This window comes from Trachypithecus francoisi, unplaced genomic scaffold, assembly GCF_009764315.1.
Source record: "Trachypithecus francoisi isolate TF-2019V2 unplaced genomic scaffold, Tfra_2.0 Lachesis_group6, whole genome shotgun sequence".
Taxonomy (NCBI): Eukaryota; Metazoa; Chordata; class Mammalia; order Primates; family Cercopithecidae; genus Trachypithecus; species Trachypithecus francoisi.
The window spans coordinates 19,037,766-19,060,878 of record NW_022681471.1 but is presented as its reverse complement, the minus strand read 5'-3'; the positions used below and the strand labels follow the sequence as shown (position 1 = coordinate 19,060,878).

Below are 23,113 nucleotides of genomic sequence, written 5' to 3'. Positions count from 1 at the left end.
AATTCTCTTGCCTCAGCCTCCCGAGTAGCTGAGACTACAGACATGCACCACTACTCCCGGCTAATTTTGTATTTTTAGTAGAGACAGGATTTCACCATGTTGGCCAGGCTGGTCTCGAACTCCTGACCTCAGGTGATCCACCCATCTCGGCCTCTGCCTGGCCCAGAACAAGGTTTTAACTCATGTGGCTGTGCCACTTGAATCATGCTGAGATTTTCAAGGGACTTGGAAGTGGTTCAGGAGACTAGGGAGGCCCTTTCAGAGGCAGCAAGGCCCCTTCCAGTGAGGCAATGAGGGATGGTGTATAAAGGAGGGGCCTCTTTAAGGTAAGGCGGCAATTATGTCCCCTCAGGTGGTACAAGCGGATAAATACTGGCCTCTCTCTGCATCTGCTGGTGACAGTTGCAGAAGCAGCTGAGCCTTGCTTTCCAGGGAGCTCTCAGCACATCTGCGCTCTCTCCTCTGCCCCCAGCACACACTGAGGGTGGGCTCAGTCAGCTTCCCTCAAGGGGTGGGAGCTGCTCCAGCTATTCTGGGCTGGGCATCCATCCCTGGCACTGCTCTAGGTGGTGGTGCTCAGAGCAGCATCTGGTCCTGGGCTCTCTGATGGAAGGACCCTGGCAAGACAGTCCCCAGGCTGGATCCAGGGGCCTGAGCAAATGAGCAGGTATTGGGGAAAAGGATAGTTTGGGGGGCCCAGTGGCAAGATGCTATAGCCCCAAAGACAGGGCAGCAGAGTCAGCTCGCTGTGTGGTCCCCAGCTTCTGTCCAAGGCAAGGACATCCTGAAGACTCCTTTGGCCCAGAGCTGACAGAAGTGTCAACCCACTAGGCTTCCTGGAGGTATCCAGTCTGCGGCATCTGATTCAGGGAGGAATGTCCTAGACAGGCCTCCTGGGTAGTGAATGGCCTGCTGGCCAAGCCCCCATGGGTCAGGGAAACTGGCTGGGGTAAACCTGGCATCCCTACAAGAGTCCCAGAGCTGGGAACTGGCTAGAAAGACAGTGTAATATCATAGAAAGAGCCGAAACTTGACGTGAGACAGATCCCCATTCATCACTTACTACATTGGACAAGTCACTAAGTCTCAGTGCATCCATGTTCTTTGTTTGTACAATGGAAATCAGCGAGGCATGGTGTCTCACTCTTGTAATCCCAATACTTTGGGAGGCCAAGGCAGGAGGATCACTTGAGCCCAGGGGTACAAGACCAGTTTGGGCAACATGGCAAGACCTCATCTCTATACAAAAACCGCTTTCTCTCTCTCTCTCTTTTTTTTTTTTTTTGAGACAGAGTCTTGCTCTGTCACCCGGGCTAGAGTGCAGTGGTGCCATCTTGGCTCACTGTAACCTCCACCTCCTGGGTTCAAGTGATTCTCCCACCTCAGCTTCCCGAGTAGCTGGGACTACAGGCGCGTGCCACCATGCCCAGCTAATTTTTGTATTTTTAATAGAGATGAGGTTTTCCCATGTTGGCCAGGCTGGTCTCAAACTCCTGACCTCAGGTCATCTGCCTGCCTTGGCCTCCCAAAGTGCTGGGATTACAGACGTGAGCCACCACGCCCAGCCAAAACTTTTCCTTAATTAGCCAAGTGTGGTTGCACACACCTATGGTCCTAGCTACTCAGGAGGCTGAGACAAGAGGATCGCTTGAGCCTAGGAGTTTGAGGTTGCAGTGGGCCATCATCACACCACTGCACTCAAGCTTGGGCAACACAGCAAGATCCTGTCACTAAAAATAAATAATAAAAAATAAAAATAGAGGCCAGGTGTGGTGGCTCACACCTGTAATCCCAGCACTTGGGAGGCCGAGGTGGGCAGACCACAAGGTCAGGAATTTGAGACCGACCTGACCAATATGGTGAAACCCCATCTCTACTAAAAATAAATAAATAAATAAATAAATAAATAAATAAATAAATAAATACAAAAATGAGCTGGGCATGGTGGTGCGCACCTGTAATCCCAGGTACTCGGGAGGCTGAGGCAGGAGAAGCGCTTGAACCCGGGAGGCGGAGGTTGCAGTGAGCCGATATCACACCACTGCACTCTAGCCTGGGCGACAGAGTGAGACTCTGTCTCAAAACATACATACATACATACATACATAAACAAACAAACAAATAAATAAATGGAAATCATTATCCTGCTCCATAGGGTTGAAGGAGCATTAAATGAGCTAGTGAATGAATGTAGAGTGTTTCAGCATGGTGCCTGGTACATTATAGGCATTCACATGCTAGTAATTATTTCTCCAGGTTCTGTCTCTGTAGCACAGGAAAAGTCCCAAAGGTACAAATGTAGATAGTGAAGGGGAGCCGTAGAAGAAAGATAGGGACCAACATGATTAGTTCCAGAGACACAGTAAGGCCAAATGATGCTGGAGGCACTCTCCTTCCTTTGAATCCCTCCACTCCTCACCAACCTCACAGAAAAAAGAGTCTCATGATTCTCTGACCTCCTGGGTCCCCTTCTACTGGGTATGCTGTGGGTCAAGGCCATTCCCGTATCCTCTCCCTCAATCTGAGGGAGGCCTGAGCACCTTCATACAACCGTGCCGTTGCCATCATTCAGTTCTGGGGCTGCAAAAGAGATCTCACTAGCTATTTGAGACCAGACTGAACAACATAGCGAAAGTCCATCTCTACAAAAAATAAAAATAAATTATCTGGACATGGTGGTACATGTCTGTAGACCCAGCTACTCGGGAGGTGGAAGGGGGAGTTGCCTGGGTTGAGATGTCGAGGCTGCAGTGAGCCAAGATTGTGCCACTGCACTCTACCCTGGGTGACAGAGTGAGACCTTGTCTCAAAAAAATAAAATAGGAGGCTGGGCATGGTGGCTCACGCCTGTAATCCCAGCACTTTGGGAGGCTGAGGCCGGTGGATCACTTGGGGTCAGGAGTTTGAGACCAGCCTGGCCAACATGGTGAAACCTCGTCTCTACTAAAAATACAAAAATTAGCTGGGTTGGTGGTGCACCTGTAACCCCAGCTACTCAGGAGGCTGAGGCGGGAGAATCACTTGAACCCGGGACGTGGAGGTTGCAGTGAGCTGAGATTGTGCCACTGCACTCCAGCCTGGGCAACAGAGTGAGACTCCATCTCTAATAATAAAATAGGAAAAGAAACGAAAACTCCCAGTCATGGCCCATAGGGCCCCCGTAGACCTAGCCTTACCTATTTCTGTACCTCATTTCTTGCCACTCTCCTTTGCTTGCTCTATTCCAGCTATCTCCATACTGGCCCCCTTTCTGTCCCTCAAACACACCAACGTTACACCACCTGCCTCTGGATCTTGACATTTGCTGTTTCTGCTGCTTGGGGTTCTCTTCTCCCTTTTTCTTTTCTTCTTCTTCTTTTACTTTTTTTTTTTTTTTTTTTTGAGACAGAATCTCACTCTCTCACACAGGCTGGAGTGCACTGGTGCGATCTTGGCTCACTGGAGCCTTCACATCCCCAGCTTAAGGGTTCCTCCCACCTCAGCCTTCTGAGTAGCTGGAACTACAGGTACGCAACATTGCACTGGGCTAATTTTAATGTTTTTTTCTAGAGACAGGGTCTCACCATATTACCCAGCCTGGTCTTGAACTTCTGGGCTCAAGCAATCCTCCCACCTTGGCCCCCCAAAGCTCTGAGATTACAGGCATGAGTCACTGCACGTGTCCCTGGTTGCTTTTCTTCATTCATTTGTCAACTTAAGTGGCATCTCTTCAAAGATGTCTTTTGTGCCACTCCAGCAATATGTTGCCCTCCCCCACGTCTGTCACCTTCAATTCATTTACCCTGTTTTGAGAGTCCTTATCACTCTCTCAAATGAACTTGTTTAGGGGCCTCATTTCTTGTTTAGTGTCTGTCTCCTTTAGGAGAGCAGGACTTTGTTCATGTATGTAACGCCAGGATTCAGAATAGTGGCACATAGTGGGTTCTCAATGAATGTTTGTTGAAAGCCTAGAAGGTGGCCAGGCACAGTGGCTCACGACTGTAATCCCAGTACTTTGGGAGGCCGAGGTGGGCAGATCACCTGAGGTCAGGAGTTCGAGACCAGCCTGGCCAACATGGTGAAACCCCATCTCTAGAAAAATACGAAAATTAGCTGGGCATGGTGGTGGGCACCTGTAATCCCAGCTACATGGGAGACTGAGGCAGGAGAATTGCTTGAACCCGGGAGGTGGAGGTTGCAGTGAGCCAAGATTGTGCCATTGCACTCCAGCCTGGGTGACAAGAGTAAAACTCTGTCTCGAAAAAAAAAAAGAAAGAAAGAAAGAGAAAAGAAAAGAAAGAAAAAAGAAAAGAAAGCCTAGAAGGTGTCAGAGGCGATCCTGGTTAGAGGACTCATAACACTAGGAACGTTGTCATCCTTGGCCCCTGTAACTGAAGAAAGAGGCCTGACCAAGAGGGGCCTGGACCCAAACTGAAATGTACCCATTAGGACAGACAAATGCACCTGTAGTAACTGAGCAGTGGCCTAGCCCTGCAAGCCAGGTGATGGCAACCAAAAGGCAACACAACAGCAGGTTGTGTCCTGAGCAAGGAGTCAGCGTCTGGAGTGTGAGACAAGGTAATGGGATGTTCCATCTGGGAGAGGCATAGCAACCAGGCTTCCAGCACACAGCTCATCCACAGACAATGGAAGCCCAGCCCTTTGGGGGAGATTCTGGGGCTGGGAGTTGGATGGGGACAACTAGTAAGAAAAGCAGCTCTAACTGGAGTGGTAGGCAGATTCCAAAGACTGAGATCCAGGCAAAAGTCAAGTGATGAGAACCAGACTGGTGACTGGACTGAGTCTGAGGCCACTGGGGGCTGGACTGAGTCTGAGGCCAGGTGGGGATGGGATGCGGTAGAGAGGGCTGCAAGGATGAGCCAGGCAGGACCAGACAAGCTCTTTATTTGGGTGGGAAGCACATCTGGTGTATGTTACCCTTCGCTGTCTAGGAGCAGAGCTCCACACGCCTAACAGAGGAAAGTGTTCAGGAGCTGTCTTCCCAAGACCCCCTCAGAGCGGGATTCCAACAAGAGAGACCCCTGAAGGAGCACACCATCTTTCATGCAAAGAAATCCACCTGGAGCTATTGTAGACAAGTCTTTACTAGCCACTTTTAGTTACTTTCACAATTGGACAAGGAGCTTTCGTATCAATAATAGGACCAGATGTATAAGAAAAAACTATAGGACTCGCCTGCTGGAAAACTACCAAGAGCTCTCATTGGCTCAGAGAGCAAGTCCGGGGTGGGCGCGGTGGCTCATGCCTGTAATCCCAGCACTTTGGAAGGCTAAGGCAGGCGAATCACCTGAGGTCAGGAGTTGGGACCAGCCTGGCCAACATGGCGAAACCCTGTCTCTACTAAAAAATACAAACGTTAGCTGGGCGTGGTGGCGGGTGCCTGTAATCCCAGCTACTCAGGAGGCTGAGGCAGGGAGAACTGCTTGAACCCGGGAGGTGGAGGTTGCAGTGAGCTGAGATCGCGCCACTGCACTCCAGTCTGGGCAACAGAGCGAGACTCTGTCTCAAAAAAAAAAAAAAAATCTCCAAACTGTTCTGCCTGATGCACAAGCCCTCCCCAATCTCAGCTCCCACTAGCGCTGTTCAGCTCTCCTTGGGCCAGATCCCCAGTTGTCCTCTCTTCCAACTTCCAAGGTCATTCCTGCCCCCCTGATTTTGCCCACTCTTCTCCCCTCTTCTTTACCAATCTAAACCTTACACGTTAGTTAACATACAAAACAAATCTAAGTATTTTCCTGTGAGCCCTCCCTGATATTGAATATATAATGCTCTCACTTCCCATGGCACAACCTCACACTTGGTAATGTTGTCTAGTTTTTGTTTGCATGTAGTTTCAGTGTGTACATAGTTCCTGCAACTAGATCATAGGGTCTCTGAACATAGGGAACGTATCCTTTTGTAACATTTCTTCCCTAGCACCTAGCAAAGGCCTAGGGACATGATAGATATTTGTTGCTTGAGCCCTGCCTATCCAAGAAAGGGTGGGGGTGGGGGTCACAGTGGGAACAGCCTTAGGGTTCAAGACTGATTGATGAAAATTAGGAAGCAGAATCTAACTATTCTGGAAGTAATCGGGCCCATTGAACAAACTGTCCCTTTTTTTTTTTTTGACACGGTTTCACTCTGTCACCCAGGCTGGAGCTCAGTGGCACAATCTGGGCTCCCTGCAACCTCCACCTCACGGGTTCAAGTTATTCTCCTGCCTCAGCCCTTAAGTAGCTGGGATTACAGGCATGTGCCACCATGCCTGGCTAATTTTTGTATTATTAGTAGATACGGGTTTTCGCCATGTTGGCCAGGCTGGTCTCGAACTCCTACCTTAAGTGATCTGCCCGCCTCAGCTTCCCAAAGTCTTGGTATTACGGGCGCGAGTCACTGTGTCCGGCCATACTTTTTATTTTTAAACTGGAAAATACGGAGAGAGTAGTCTATCTGGGCATTCAAGGCGCATATAGGGAACCTAGGAAATACCAATGAGTCCACATCTCCTTTCAAGACTTCTCTATATCACTCTGCCTGTACTTGCTCTCTAGAAAAACATATCTGGCCTGTGCCCCAACCCCACCGGGTGTTTCTGCCCACTGATTACACTGAGTGAGAGAATGAATTAGTCCTGAAGAATTGACTCAAATGATGAGAATTTCAGAGAGCCTAGAAAGCTGGCAGGGAGTGTGCCACTGGCATGGGGAATATTACTCTAGTAAGACAAACTGCCTGTTCCACTCATCACAATCAGGAATGTCTTGGAGGAAAGCAAGACAAAAAGCCATGTGATAATCTATACAAATTTTATTTTGATATCAATTTGTATGGAAACAAGCAGGTGTCAGCATTATGCAGGCACAGAAAAAAGGGAAAGAAAAACTCCAGTGATAATTTATCTTGTATTTACACCGTTTGGTTTCAACAAGGACAGGAAGCTTTACTGTTAGCTTCCTGTGGGAACTCCAGTTTCTGCACCTTCCCCTGCTGCCTCTCAGCATCACGATACAGCAGGGATTTCTGGGCCTTCAATCGGCAAGCCAGGCACATGAAAATCGACTCCACGTTCTGGCTCTCTTTGGGGTCCTTGGCCGATGTCTCAAACAAGAGCATGTTGTGGGCATCAGCAAATTTCAGGGCTAAGTTGGAGGGCACCTGGATCTGTTCCCTCAAGTCACACTTGTTTCCCACAAGCACTTTGGGGACTAGTGGGGGCACAGCATGCCCATTGCATTCTTGGATCCACATTTTGAGGTTGGTGAAAGATGTCATCTTGGTGACGTCATAGACGAAGACCACGGCATGTACATTGCGGTAGTAATGCTCGACCATGCTTTTGCGGAAACGTTCCTGACCTGCTGTGTCCCACACCTGAACCTGGAACATACAAAAACGCAGAGATGGAGTCAGAAAAGGGAACATGAACAGAGAGGAGAAAACATGGTTTTGTGGCACTATAAAAATGAAGTGACAGGACAGGTGCAGTGGCTCATGCCTGTAATCCCAGCACTTTGGGAGGCCGAGGCGGGCGGATCACCTGAGGTCGGGAATTCGAGACCAGCCTGACCCACATGGAGAAAGTTCGACTCTACTAAAAATACAAAATTAGCCAGGCGTGGTGGCGTGTGCCTGTAATCCCAGCTACGGGGGAGGCTGAGGCAGGAGAATCACTTGAACCAGGGAATTGAAGGTTGCAGTGAGCCGAGATCACGCCATTGCACTCCAGCCTGGGCAAAAAGAGCGACACTTCATCTCAAACAAAAAAAAAAAAAAAATAGAAAAAGAAAAAAAAATTGAGTGACAAGCCATGACACAGGAAGTGGTTCTTTGACAGATGAGCAGAATGGACTTATCAAAGCATAAAGAGAAGTTTCAGGATTTGTCAAGTTTTTCTTAAGATTGTTAACTGAAAATTTTGAGTTGAAAAAAATCTTAAGATTTTTAGTTGAAAAACTGGATGTAAATTGGTCAACTTTTCTGGAGAGCAATTTGGCAATATTATCAAGAACCTCAAAAATGTTCATAACTCTTAGGACCTGAAATCTCACTTCCAGAAATCTATACAAAAGAAATAGGGATGTGGTCAAAATTTTGTACTAATATTTTACAGTGTTATTTAGAATTTTTTTTAAAAGAGGAAAAACCTAAATGCTCACCAGAAAAGGAATAGCTAAAGTTCATGTCTATACAGTGGGGCCGGGCACAGTAGCTCATGCCTGTAATCCCAGCACTTTGGGAGGCCGAGGCGGGTGGATCACCTGAGGTCAGGAGTTTGAGACCAGCCTGGCCAACATGGTGAAATTCCATCTCTACTAAAAATACAAAAAACAAAAACATAGCCAGGCCTGGTGGTGCATACCTGCAGTCCCAGCTACTCGGGAGGCTGAGACATGAGAATCGCTTGAACCCAGGAGGCGGTGGTTGCAGTGAGCTGAGATCGTGCCACTGCACTCCAGCCTGGGTGACACAGTGAGACTCCGTCTCAAAAAGAATAAATAAAAATGAAAATATATCTGTACAGTGGGATATTATGCAGCCATTAAAAATAATGTTTTCAAAGACTAAATTGTAAGAGAAATGCTCACAAAATACAAGTAAGTGAAAATGCAGAATACAGAATTTTTCTTTTTTCTTTTCTTTTTTTCTTTTTTCTTTTTTTTTTGAGACAGAATTTCGTTCCTGTTGCTGGGGCTACAGTGAAATGGCACGATCTCAGCTCACTGCAATCTCTGCCACCTGGGTTCAAGCAATTCTCCCACCTTAGACTCCTGAGTAGCTGGGATTACAGGCATGCACCACCACGCCCAGCTAATTTTGTATTTTTAGTAGAGATGGGGTTTCTCTACGTTGGTCAGGCTGGTCTTGAACTCCCGACCTCAGGTGATCTGCCTGCCTCGGCTTCCCAAAGTGCTGAGATTACAGGCATGAGACACCACGCCCAGCCTCAAAATTTTTCATATGCTATGGTCTCAATTTTTTTTTTTAATGTTAAACATAAATATATGCAAAGCACAGACTGGAAGTGTACACATCAGAACATTAATGGCTATTTATCAGCAATGAGACTATAGTGATATTTATTTTCTTCTTTTAAAATATTTTTCCTTATTTTCTTCTGCAAGTATGCATTACTTCAGGGTTTATTGGTTTTTTGTTTTTGTTTTTGTTTTTGAGATGGAGTTTCCCTCTTGTCGCCCAGGCTGGAGTGCAATGGCTTGATCTCAGCTCACTGCAACCTCCACCTCCCGAGTTCAAGCAATTCTCCTGCCTCAGCCTCTCGAGTAGCTGAGATTACAGGTGCCTGCCACCACGCCCAGCTAATTTTTGTATTTTTAGTAGAGACGGGGTTTCACCATGTTGGCCAGGCTGGTCTCAAACTCCTGAACTCAGGCGATCCACCCACCTCGGCCTCCCAAAGTGTTGGGATTACAGTCGTGAGCCACTGCACCCAGCATTGCATTACTTTTTATTTAAAACATATATATATATATATATATATTTTGTAGAGACAGGATCTTGTTATGTTGCCAAGGCTAGTCTCGAACTACTCTTGGCCTCAAGCAATCCTCCTGCCTCGGCCTCAAAATGTGCTGGGATTACACGCATGAGCCACTAGCCTGCATTACTTTTTAAGAAAACAGAGTTAGTGTTAAAATCTCACCTTCAAACCCTATTTATTTATTTATTTATTATTTTGAGATGGGAATCTTGTTCTGCCGCCCAGGCTGGAGTGCAGTGGTGCGAACTCAGCTCACTGCAACCTCCGCATCCCAGGTTCAAGAGATTCTACTACCTCAGCCTCCTGAGGAGCTGAGACTACAGTCTTGCACCACCATGCCGGCTAATTTTTATAGTTTTAGTAGAGAAGGGGTTTCACCATGTTGGCCAGCTGGTCTTGAACTCCTGACCTCAAATGATTGAGCCTCCCAAGGTGCTGGGATTACAGGACTGAGCCACCATGCCCAGCCTCCAATTTATTTTTAAGTTCACTTTTTGGTTATGTAAAAGGTAACTTAATTCACTGAATTTTTCTTCTGTATCTCAGCTTTTGGGATAAAGGCCAAATTGTGAAGAAAAAAACTGCTATCTGTAACATATGCAAAGACAAAACTCCCAGGAGATATACATTCAGCCCAATATATTTCCTTTTATATATCCAACGTCTTGGACAAGGGAGATTCATGCTCAGAATGATGGTCCCAAGGCCCTATACAATTCTCAGTTATCAAAGAAAATTTGATTATGGCCACTAATTGACTGCTATGGCTCTTAAAACGAAGTATAGCCTTTATTTGGAGTTAGCAGTCAGTAAGTATAATCTAGTAAATATAATTGAATCTGTCGGCTGAGTGAAGATTTTACAGGGCCCCAGAGTCATCATTCCAAATATCAGTTTTCATTGTCCAGGCTCCCCGTCATCTCCCTCTATTGACACGGTTTCCAAGTTCCTCTGGCAAGACCTTCAGATTGAACCCTTCTTCTATTCCGATTTCTGTGTCCCTCGGCCCTCGGCCAGACTCCTCTCTCCTCACTCCTGGACTAGAGCAAAGTATTTTGGATTGTGGATGTTTCCATCGCAGGGTCTCTTGAACACTGCTTGCTTGCTTGCTTTTTTTTTTTTTTTTTTGAGATGGACTGTGGCTCTGTTGCCCAGGCTGGAGTGCAGTGGTGCAATCTCAGCTCACTGCAACCTCCACCTCCCAGGTTCAAGCAATTCTCCTGCCTCAGCCTCCCAAGTAGCTAGGATTACAGGCGTGTGCCACTGCACCTGGCTAATTTTTGTATTTTTAGTAGAGACGGGTTTTGCTATGTTGGCCAGACTGGTCTCGAACTCGTGACCATAGGTAACGAAAAAGTGAACTTAAAAATAAATTGGAGGCCGGGCACGGTGGCTCACGCCTGTAATCCCAGCACTTTGGGAGGCTGAGGAGGGCGGATCACAAGGTCAGGAGATCGCGACCATCCTGGCTAACATGGTGAAACCTCGTCTCTACTAAAAAATACAAAAAAATTAGCCGGGCGTGGTGGCAGGTGCCTGTAATTCCAGCTACTCCGGAGGCTGAGGCAGGAGAATAGCGTGAGCCCAGGAGGCGGAGCTTGTAGTGAGCCAAGATTGCGCCACAGCACTCCAGCTTGGGTGACAGAGCTAGACTCCGTCTCAAAATAAAAAATAAAAAGTAAATAAAAATAAATAAATTGGAGGCTGGGCATGGTGGCTCACACCTGTAATCCCAGCACTTTGGGAGGCCCAATCAATCCTGATCCACCTGCCTCAGCCCCTGAAAGTGCTGGGATTATAGGCGTGAGCCCCATGCCCGACCTCTGAATACTACTTTCTGACCAGTTTTCCTCAATCCCTGCTTGTATCAGCATGCCATTCACCTCTTCAGGAAACTACTGTAGCCCTCTACTGCATGTGGCATCACATGGATTCCAAATGTGGAATTCTGTCTGCCATAATTTCACCCTTCCCAACCTGGTTTCAAGCTACTCAGCCACACCTGGTTGATTCCCTCCTCTGTACTTTGGGTCATGCTAGTCCACTCCTCCCCTATAGAATCGGCTGCCCCCTCATTGCCCTATCCAAATCTCACTCATTCTTCAACGTTAAGCTCATGCTTCTGGCTTCTTCCTCAAACCTTCGCCAACTTCCCTTCAATTTTCTTTTCTTAGGAATCTCTGTTGCACATTGAGTCTGCATCACACCATTTCGAATAGATTTATGTTTTCTAATTGTCTCGTCAGTGCTCTTGGCATCTCTCCAGCAAGACTGTAAGCAGTCTTTTTCTGCATCAGACCACACTCGTCACTGAGGTTGTCACCATCATCATTATCAGCAGCAGCCACGTTATCAAAAGGCAGTGATGGCCTGAACCACTGAAACTACAAGCAGTCTGGCATCCTAGATATCTGCCAAGGCGATTTCAGAGGGAACGTCTGACTGTGATCACACAGAAAAAACATAAGTCCTCAAAGACTGATTTGCTTCTGCAAGCAAGAGACAGAAAAGATTTTCGTTTCTTCCACCTCTCCGTGGTGTTCTGAACAGGAAGAAAGGGAGAACAGACCACAGGAGGAATGGAGGTCAGTAGGAAGACAGCAGGCATAGCCCAGGAATATCATTACCACTTGGCTCCTGATCCCCACTCCCCACCCCACCCCCCAGCAGTCTTCACTCTTGCCTTTTGCCTCTGAAGAAAGCTGAATCCCTACCAGCCCTCAGGCATGTGGCAGATGCTTTAACACCATGAGCTCAGGACTCTAAAAATACCTGCCACTAGCAGGAACACGGGTGGGAGTGTGTGAGGTGTTTGAGGCTGAGTGAGGTTGGCCATTTGGCTTTTCCTTGGCTTCATAATTGCGTATGCCGCCCAAGTTGCCGGAACTGCCAGGAGGGCCCTCTCTGCTAGAGACCTCCTCTGTCTTTCCAATGCTATTGGGAGCCTTGAAGCTTTTATTTGGAGGCTCCAAATTTAAACTGCAGGCACTGCTCCCTTCCAGCTCTTTGTAAACCCCACCCTGAGTTCTTTGCAGACGTGTCTGTCGTGAGAGGGGAGCCAGGAAGCAGGCTGCTCGCAGCAGAAAATAGAAGAACCAGTGGTGTGGCCTCAGAAGCATCAGAAAGGAAGATCACAGCAGGCAGGTTCCCTAAACACATGAAATGATCTCATTAAAAAAAAAAAGTTGCCGGCGCGGTGGCTCACGCCTGTAATCCCAGCACTTTGGGAGGCCAAGGAGGGTGGATCACAAGGTCAGGAGATCGAGACCATCCTGGCTAACACGGTGAAATCCCGTCTCTACTAAAAAATACAAAAAATTAGCTGGGCGTGATGGTGGGCACCTAGTCCCAGCTACTCGGGAGGTTGAGGCAGGAGAATGGCGTGAACCCGGGAGGCGGAGCTTATGGTGAGCTGAGATCGCACCACTGCACTCCAGCCTGGGCTACAGAGCGAGACTCTGTCTCAAAACAAACAAACAAACAAACAAACAAACAAAAACATCAGACAGGGTCTCACTCAGTCACCCAGGTTGGAGTGCAGTGGCATGATCTCAGCTCATTGCAGCCTCAACTTCCCCAGACTCAGGTGATCCTCCCACCTCGGCCTCCCGAGTAGCTGGGACTACAGGCATGCACCACCACACCTGGCTAATTTTTGTATTTTTTGTAGAGATGGGGTTTCCCCATGTTGCCCAGGCTGGTCTCAAACTCCTGGGCTCAAGTGATCTGCCCACCTGGGCCTCCCAAAGTGCTGGGACTCTAGGTGTGAGCCACCACGCCTGGTCTCTCTCTCTCTCTCTCTCTCTCTCTTTTTCCAGACAAGATCTCATCGTGTCACCTAGGCTGGAGTGCAGCAGTGCAATCATGGCTCACTGCAGCCTCGACCTCCTAGGCGCAAGCAATCCTCCCTCCTCAGCTTTCTGAGTAGCTGGGACTACAAGCATGCACCAGCACACCCAACTAATTTTCATATATTTTTTTTTTATTTCGTAGAGATGGAGTCCTCCTTATGTTGCCCAGGCTGGTCTGGATCTCCCGGGCTCAAGCAACTATCCTGCCTCGGCCTCCCAAAGTGCTGGGATTACAAGTGTGAGCCACCTTGACTAGCAGTGATCTCATTTTGTTTGAGAGTTAGGTGTTCCTGTTCTCAGCATCTTCATAAAACCTTGGCCCCCGCCAAGCAGTGAACGCATCTCCTTCCTCTTTTGCAGCTGCCTCTCCTCTCACCCTTTCCTCCTTTCCTGTGGGCACCACATCCATACAGTGTACGGGGGTGAAGACTGCCTCTTAGCCACATACATGTACCCCAGATCCTTGTTTCTCTCAGATGGCCAATGGAGTATAGTGAAGTCAAATCAATTTGGGTGCAGATCTTGGCCCAAGTCATGTTAGTAAATGACTTGTTGGGTGTCCTTAGGTAAGTTAGGTGCCCTTAGGTAAGTTAGGTGTCCTTAGGTAAGTTACTTTCTCTGTCTTCAGTGTCCTCATCTGGAAAGTGATGATAACAATAGTAAGGTAGGGATGCTATGAGGATTAGTAGTCCTTGTAAGTACATGACCCAGTGCATAATATACACTCTCCCTTCTTTCATGGCCTGAAATCTCCACCATTAAGTCTAGATGGGCAACAGTTTGAGCAGGCACTGTTGGAAAGGCAGCAAGCATCCCAGCTCTTCTGCTCAGAAGCTGAGTAAATGCCAGACAAGTCTTTTAATCTCCCTGAACTGAGCCTTGTTTTTCTCACCTCTACAATGGGACCTTGATCCTCCTATGGTTGCTGGGATGATCCAGTGAAATAACACATGAGAAAGGACTTTTGGAAAATGTCAGGCACTCTGCAAATATTAGTTGTTGCTCTGGTCTCAGAAAGGCCATCAAGCCCTCTTCTGTTGGTATGGTTCCTTGAATCCATTGGTTTCTCATCCTGGAAATCATAGAAAGCTTGGCTTCTCGAAGGTGAGACAGAGCTAAAGGCCATCCAGTGGGGAGGGGGAGGAGAGAGGAATGCTGGCAACATGCCATGGGTGGCCCGGGGGCAGGCCCGAACTGATGAGGTGCTAGAGGAGGATGGAGGGGCACAGCGTGGGGAACTGCCAAAGAGAAATCTAACCTTTTGAACTATTTTCTGGGTGAGCTTCAGCAAGCCCCCCACCCCCTGCATGTGCTCTTAGCTGACAGGGGGATTTCTTTTCCCTTGGAAACATAACTGGCATCTTTCTACAGATGAGGCATGAATGTCCTTTTGTTGGAGGCTGATGGGGGAGGGTAGAAGTGCAAAAAAAAGGAGACAAATACATCTGTAACCTTTGGAGCACGCCCCAGTGGATGATGGGAAAAGTTTAAAAGAAACCTGTTTTCAACTAGCTGGACTGTCCCATCTGCATCTAAGATCTACACACAAAGCTGACACAGAGAATGGCAAAGGGGACAGAGACAAAGAGAAACTCACACACAGAAAAAGCAGCAAGGGAGACAGAGAAACTCACACTGATGGATAATTAACCATTAAGCTAACTGGCAGAAGATAGAAGCTCAGAAGCCCTAAGGAAGACATGATGTCATTCTGATTTCAGGCAGCTTCCAACGAACACTTAGCTCAGCCTCCATCCACTTGATAATGTAACACAGGAAGGTATTTTTTTCCCCCAGTGATCAGTAGAGGAACAGAAATTCACAGTCCTGAACTGTACCTGCCCTTAGCCACAGCTGACTTGCAGTGTATCTGGTCCCCAGGGCTGGGGCACAGGGAGTGCCCAGCCTGTGGGAGGAACCAAACTATTATAGACAGAAGTGCAGCTTCCATGCAAATTTACAAAGAATGATTCAAAAATTAGTTTCTTAGCCTCCCCTCTACTACATACTCTCCCCCTCTACACACACACACCCCTATTCAGCATTTTCTAATGCATTTAGGAGACAGACTCAATAAATCTAGCTACATCTGTAGGTGACAGACACATCATAGTCATTAAGGGAAGTTCCACTCTTCCTTTGGGGTTGGGGGATACCTCCACCTTCCTAGGCTAATGTCAGGAAAGATTGTCAGCTATCTCTTCTGATGTCCCTCTGAATTCTTGTCATAGGTAACCTTGTGGGTTGGATGGACCATGGAGCTAGGCTGGAGAGAGGATTTTGTGCTCTCTAAGCCAGGCAGCATGATGTGTGGAAAGACCAGAAAGGGAATTAGGCAGACCTGAGTTCTAGGCCTGGCCCTGTGTGATCTTGGGCAAGTCACTTTCCCTCTCTGAGGGAGGTCTCAGTTTCCTATCTGCAAGAGGAGGACACTGGATTACAGAATCTGTAACGTCTCTTTCATCTCTGAACATTCTCTGCATTTCACACCTGAGTTGAGACAATCAAAGTGCAAAAAGTAAACACAGGGCTCCCGCCTGTAATCCCAGCACTTTGGGAGGCTGAGGCAGGTGGATCACCTGAGGTCAGGAGTTCGAGACCAGCCTGGCCAACATGGTGAAACCCCGTCTCTACTAAAAATATAAAAATTAGTTGGGCATGGTGGTGGGTGCCTGTAATCCCAGCTACTCGGGAGGCTGAGGCAAGAGAATCACTTGAACCCGGGAGACGAGGTTGCGGTGAGCTGAGATCATGCCATTGTACTCCAGCTTGGGCAACAAGAGTGAAACTCCCTCTCAAAAAAAAAAAAAAAAAAAAGTAAACCCAGTTGAGTTCCGCGTGTCCTGTATACAAATTGAAGGAGGCATCTGAAAGGCTCCTGGGGCCTTGGGCTATAACCCTAAGTCCCTGGCCTACAAGAAAGAGCAAGACTGGCTGATGACATTCTACCTCCCTCTGTCAAACTCCCCCAATCTAAGGGACTGAATATTCCCCTGTAGAGTGGAATGCAGTGGTAAAGGGTATGGTCTCTGAATCTGGGTTGAAATTGTGGCCCTGTAACAGGAAAGGCAGGATAGTGAGGTGGCGAAGTGCTTGGTCTCAAGAGTCAAAGACTGAAGCTCAGATCCATAGGCCATTGGGTTATTTCATCTCTCTTAGCCTCAGTCTCCTTATCTATAAAATGGGAATGATACAATAGTGCTGATTTGATAAAGCTGCTGTGAGGAGCAAATAAGATAATGCACGTAAAGTGCCGAGCCTGGGCTCTTTGCTTATTCAATACATAGTTATTATTATTATTATTATTATTATTATTATATTGCCTACTCATTGGAGGCTTTTCTTGGTGTTCATACAATTGAGTTCACCAGGACTCAATTGTAAATGCTTTGATGGGTGAGGGTGGGGAACACAATGATTGGAGACAGCAAATGGGGCTTCAATACCCTAGGGATGGCCTTGAAAATTAATTACAGCGTGGCTCTAACTACACCAAATCAGTTGTCCCTAGCAGGTTTCATGTATGTGCTACCCCGGACACAGGCAGGCAGCCCAGAAGAGGCCACACCCTTGCTTAGACTGAGAAGAACCGGCTAAGATCTCTCTACCACTCTCCTGCAAGGGCTGGTATGTTACAGTCCAAAAGCCTTCTATTGCTGGCCATGGTGTAGGCCAGACCTTGGACTGTCACACCAGACTTTTCTCTCTCTCCCAAAGGGCAAAGCCCTTGGCAGTCATCTCCAAGCATGGCTTTGGCATGTATTCCTTGAACAACTTCAGGCTAGCCAGAGTGTGAGGCCAAATCTTCTCCTATCTAGATCATGTGCTAGCTGCCAGGCTCTGCCATCTTCCCACAGACATGCTGGTCTCTCGCCTGCCAGCTCCGGTCCTGAGACTGCAGCAGCTTTACAAGAAGCAGGGTCACCATCTCCCCACTCTCACACGCCACTCTGAGCTCCTTCGGAATCTGCCCTCAGAGGACTCCTCCATGGGCAGTGTCACAAGGCTTTGTCCTCTTGAAAATATCATCTTCCCAAAAAAAGCCTGTATTAAGCACTTATCTGCACGTGGTGTTGTGCTGAGTTCTGTTTCTAGTGAGTCACACTGTCACAGGCTCTGCCCTCTGGGAAAAAGTCTGGAATCTTTGCCAGAGACTGTAAAGTCCAGTTTGGCTAAGTACTGGGGTGTTGGAAGAGAAGGAATGGTTTAAAAATTCTCCGAGGCACTGGGTGGTGACTCTTCACTCGTGTTCATCTCCCATCCCTCACTTTCTAGCTTCCTCCTCCCTTCTTCTTTAGATTCCCAAACACTTCATTTTTTCCATTTAAATTTCAGATGGGCTTATTTCCCACTTTTAAATCCAGGGAACTCTTTGGCTCACTGTAGCACTTGATTTTAAGCAAATGAGAGCATTAGGTTTTTGAGGGTTTAAGAGCCCATCCGCAAAGATATTTCTACTTTGGATTACAAAGGCATGTTTTAGAAATTCTAGAATCTTATAGCCTTACATTAAAGAAGCCAGACACACTAGAGGAAGTCTTAACCAAGCAAATGTCAACAGCCCCAGGAAAGGACAAAGACAGATGCTGCCTTTGACTTTAAAAGGAAATGTAGCAATTCCCCTCCAAAATGCAAGGGGCAAAAAAGATCACGATTTCAAAATAATGTTCTATCTTCCTGATCCTGGGGCTCTCCCTTATCAGTACTGAGCTGTCCATCTTCCTGACATCTAGTGCGTTGGCCCAGTTTCTGAAGCCATTTTTAGAACAGGTTCATTTTAATAATCAAGGAGTCAGGAGTCTTGCACAGTTTCAAGTGTTTCATCAGTTACTCACCCTTCTTTCCACGTCACTCAGAGGAGGGGCCTTGTGGTCACTTTGGCCGTTTGACCAGCAAGAAGGAGGCTTACTGTCACCCCTGACTCTGTCTAGGGTCCAACCATACGCTCAAGGAAAGGCCAGCTGTGAGCCTAGAAGAGTTGTCTTCAGTGATTCCATTGCCTTTATAGAGGCCCCCCTCTGCTCCCCTGACACAGGAAGTTGCCCTTGTTATGTCCTCCTTCCCTCCATGCCCTGCACATTGACATATTCGTGTCATATCAGGTTTCTACCTTTTCTGAATTAAAGGTAAGCACAAATGGTCAGACAAATATTTGCACTTAGCCTATTACATAAACTCATGGAGGGGGAGGATTGAGCATTTCCCTGGCCCTCGTTTAAGTCACTGCATTTTTACAAAGACCTTCTGAAGACAATACCAACAGAATGAATAAGGAGCAGTTCATGTATTCGATACCCCAGACAAGTAAAGAAAATACCATTCCGGGGGGCCTGTTACAAAAAAAAAACAACAACAAGTTTTGTTGATTACAAAGGGCTGGCTGGTGACCCTGCCTCAATTTCTTTAAAAGGCCTCATGGCTTTCTGCCAGAACCACCTCACTCCACCCCCATCTCAACTCAGCCCTAATCTTAACTATAAACTGCAATTTATAAAAAATAAAGCAGCTTTTTCATTCTCTGTGGATTTCCATCCTTTCCTTCCCTCTAATGCCTTGAGGCTTAGCTGAAGTGGGGTTTTGCAGCCTATCGGCACCCAAGCGGTAGAAGAGACATCAGGATGTGTAAAGTGCTTTGGGATCCATCCCACAGACTAGGACCCAGAGATGCCTCCTGCCTCCCTCTGCCCACAGGTGCTGCTGCTCGGGCTAGGGGTCAAGGATAGGATCCAACATGCTTTTCCTGGCAGGACCTGTCAGGCAGGAGCAAAGGGTAAGAATGCAACCATTCTCGACCGCCCTAAAAAACTGAGTGATATGGGGACGGGACCCCGCTGAGAGAGGTGAAAAGGGGTGAGGAGGGGCCGAGGGTCCTCAGCTCAGCAAGAGGCGAAACCGCCACGCGCTGGACGCTGGACGATGACAACCGCTACAGCTATGCCTCGGGCGAGGTCCCCTCCCAGGTCCCTCCCTTCCCGGACCTGACCCCCTGGATCACCTTGATCTTCTCGCCCTCGATTTCCACGGTCTTCTCCCTGAAGTCCACGCCGATGGTGGCTTCAGTCTTGTCTGGGAAGGTACCCCCGCAGAAGCGGAAGGTCAGGCAGGTTTTGCCCACGTTGGAGTCCCCAATCACGATGATTTTGAAGATGCGAATCTGCACGTACTGGTCCAGCGACGAGTCAAGCTCCAGGGATGCCAGGCCAGCGGCCGAGGCGGGCTCCAGGCTCCCATGGCCCAGGATGGGCTGCGCCATCTCCCCCGGACCGAACCGGGGCCCAACCCCCTCGAGGGCTCCACACAAGAGAACGTCCACGTTCGTGCGCTCGAGGCGAGCGAGCTCTGTGCGTGTGTGTGTGCGCGCGTGTGTGGTCCGCCCGTGTGTGCGTGCGCCGGCACCGTGTGCGCGCGCGCGTGAAGAGGATGCCTCTCACTCCGGGCCCCCCTCCTCCTCCTCCTCCAGCGCACCCCCTTGCAGCTCGGAGGCACCAACACAAAAGCCAGGGAGAGGAGGAGAGAGGGAGGAGAGTGGACGAGCAGCGAGCCTTCTGCCTGTGTGCGCCCTCGGACCGGATGCTCTGGCGAAGGACCCTACGGCGCTGCTCCAGCCGCCGCCGCGCCTCGGCCCACACTCTCCCCTGCCTGGACCCCCGAGACCGACCGGAGGGAAGAAGCCTCAGGAGGAAAGGGAGGGGGTGGAGACAACAGCACACGCCACCCCGGGATAGACTTCTTTCTCCTTGCCCCCATTTATGTCATAGGTTTCGGGCTCCCCATCCCCACTGGCTCGGAGCGCACGGGATCAGCGGGCAGGGAGCGCAGCTGGGGAGGACAAAGAGCTGCACCCTAAGGCATCACTGGATCACTTCGGCCTCCCTGGAGCAACGCAACTCTGCAGGGATGGGGTGGGGGCGAAGGCACCTCTTTCACTTCGGGAACAGCCGGCAGCTGAGCCGCGCCTTCCCTGTCCCCGCTACCCCGTCCCCTCTACCCCCACCCTCTACCCGACCCGCGCCTTGGGATAAAGGGATGCTCTGTCTTATTGAGTGAGCAGGTGCACTCACGGGCCCCAGGCAGCCTGAGAGGGCGCTGCCAAGACACGCAGTGGGTTGTCCGGGGCCTGCACAGTTGAGAGGAGGGAGCCAGCGGGCGCGCGTGTGCGTGTGTAGGGGGTGTTACTGTTTCTGTCACAGACTTGCCAGATGTAGGGGGGCGCGTACCAGGCGCCAACATCCCCTCATCACACCACGAGCACCCATCCTCCGAATGTTCAGGAGAGCGGCTCCTATTGGCTGCCGCAGTCGGTTGTGTTTGGCTGGCCAATGGGGAAGGCTCGCCGCGGGAGAGGGCCACACAGAGGCTAGGAGAAGGGGGGAAGCTAGTGGTGGCAGTTCCAGCAAAAGGGGACTTTGTTTATGGGGCTAGCCATTACTGGCCCAGGTGGAGGATCTTGGGACATGGCATAAGCTCCACAGTGCCTTCCACTCCCAAGCCCTCCATATAACCGTAAGTCCTTCCAGAAGGGTGGAGTTTCAGAGGGAGTTGGGAATCCCTAGGAGGGTTCACTCCCCCTGCAGCTGAATGTAGAACAAAGTGGTTGGGTCTAATTTGCCAGAAGCCTAGATTATGCTTGGAAGATGATAAATGAACACAATCTCCTTACAATATTAGGGGGCTGCTTCCCAAAGCTTACTAATCATCACACACATCTTGGTCAAGACCAGTATTCCCTCTCCCTAAAGTCATCCGCAGATTCAGAATTTGTTTGAAATTGACTTTATTGGGGGTACAATTTACATACGATAAAGTGCACCCATTTATTTTTAAGACTTCATCTCTCCCCCTACACATTTCATAAGCTAAGGTAACACTGACACATGTCACTAGCACTGACTTGTGAGTTATTGCTAATGCCATCAAGGTCAGGGACTCAAGCATCACAGTTGAGCTGCCATCTTATTTGGGAGGCTGAGCTGCAGGAAGAGACAAATATGACCAAATACATTTCTGCTGAGAGAAAAACAGTTTAGTGCATAAGTGATATATCTGAGAGCAAACTGGAATGTAACTACTCAAGGACGTCCAAGTTACTCAGAATGGCGTCTTCCGGTTAATAAGTTTATTAGCTGAGCTAGCAGATATATTTACAGCTAACCCTTTTATCATATATGCGGGTCGCCCATTCCTAAAACCCTGGATTATACTACTCAGCATTAAAACTACCCAGATAAGGATTTAATCTTAGTTGGCTAATCCAAAATCATCCTTATGAATACCAATTTTCAGTGTTATGGTATCAATCATCATTGTACAGTATTTTGTTTTTGGTTTGCTGGATCGTTCCCCTCTGTATGGAAGCTAATGCTCCTGATGATCTTTATCTACAGCACAGCTTTAAGGCGGAGAGGGGTAACTATTAATTAGGCACATCCTGTACACAAAGTAGAAAGGGGCTTTGCCCTTTGCCAACTCACAGCTAGAATTAATGCCAACTTCCTGAGAGATATAAAAAAATAAACATATGTACATAATAAGATTATTTCAATGTATGCTTCTAGCAAAAACTTGTCACTGAGTCGACTTTTGTAAGGAAGAAACTTTGATTTCTGAAAATATGATATCTCAAAATGGGTTTCTTGCCCTAATAAAAGGTGTGTTACTTCTGTGGGGTGAGACTTTGGGGGACTTCCACTTATATTTTTGAATTAATTCAATGAGTATATATTGCTTTTGCAAAAAAAAAAGATAAAAATATAATTTTTAATTAAAAGGACAGGAAAACTACCGTATTGTACCTATTGTAAAAAAAGTTAAACGTACTGTACAATGCCCTTTGTGTTAATTGTGCATTATTAAATTACTGACTTTCAAATACATGCAGTTGTTTTCATAGGTACCTGATTATCATGATTTTGACAGTGTTTTCCAGTCCCTTTTGCAATCAGATATAATTAACTTTGTATTTAATCAATCCATGATCACTGGTTTTTAGAAATACCAATAAAAATCAATGTCTGCAAGGCTGTTAAAATATTAAGTAAATATAAATAATTTTTCGTTACTCTGGAATTGATATTTTCAATATTTATCTCCTGGCCTAAAGTGATCCACCCTCCTCGGCCTCCCAAAGTGCTGGGATTACAGGCATGAGCCACAGAGCCTGACCACATTTTCAATATTTATCCAAAGGAGCTCTAGATAAAATGTCACCCATTGCCTGCACTTCTGAACACTGATCTACTCTGCTTAATGGGTAAGGGAACCCTGGATCATTTTCACCCAATAAAGACTACTCCTAGGCCTGGCACAGTGGCTCACACGTGTAATCCCAACACTTTGAGAGGCTGAGGTGGCAGGATTGCTTGAGCCCCGGAGTTCAAGACCAGCCTGGGCAACATAATGAGACTGTCTCTTAAAGAAAACCAAAAAACAAAACTGCTTCCTTGGTTAAACTTCATAAAAGAATGTCTTTGGCCGGGCGCGGTGGCTCAAGCCTGTAATCCCAGCACTTTGGGAGGCTGAGACGGGGGGATCACAAGGTCAGGAGATCGAGACCATCCTGGCTAACATGGTGAAACCCCGTCTCTACTAAAAAAAAAAATACAAAAAACTAGCCGGGCGAGGTGGCGGGCGCCTGTAGTCCCAGCTACTCCGGAGGCTGAGGCAGGAGAATGGCGTAACCCGGGAGGCGGAGCTTGCAGTGAGCTGAGATCCGGCCACTGCAGTTCAGCCTGGCGACAGAGCGAGACTCCGTCTCAAGAAAAAAAAAAAAAGAAAGAATGTC

The 23,113-nt window shown here is 48.0% G+C and overlaps 1 protein-coding gene across 1 annotated transcript; it reads right to left on the bottom strand.

Annotated features, from left to right (window-relative positions):
- Window positions 1–6,774: 6,774 nt before the first annotated feature.
- Window positions 6,775–20,008, bottom strand: RAB33A (RAB33A, member RAS oncogene family). Its single transcript, XM_033201439.1, has 2 exons — window positions 19,328–20,008; window positions 6,775–7,359 (listed from the first exon to the last, which is right to left on the bottom strand). Exons 1-2 carry the CDS (start codon window positions 19,583–19,585, stop codon window positions 6,904–6,906), a joined length of 714 nt encoding a protein of 237 aa, XP_033057330.1. The 5' UTR covers window positions 19,586–20,008; the 3' UTR covers window positions 6,775–6,903.
- Between the last annotated feature and the right edge of the window lie 3,105 nt (window positions 20,009–23,113).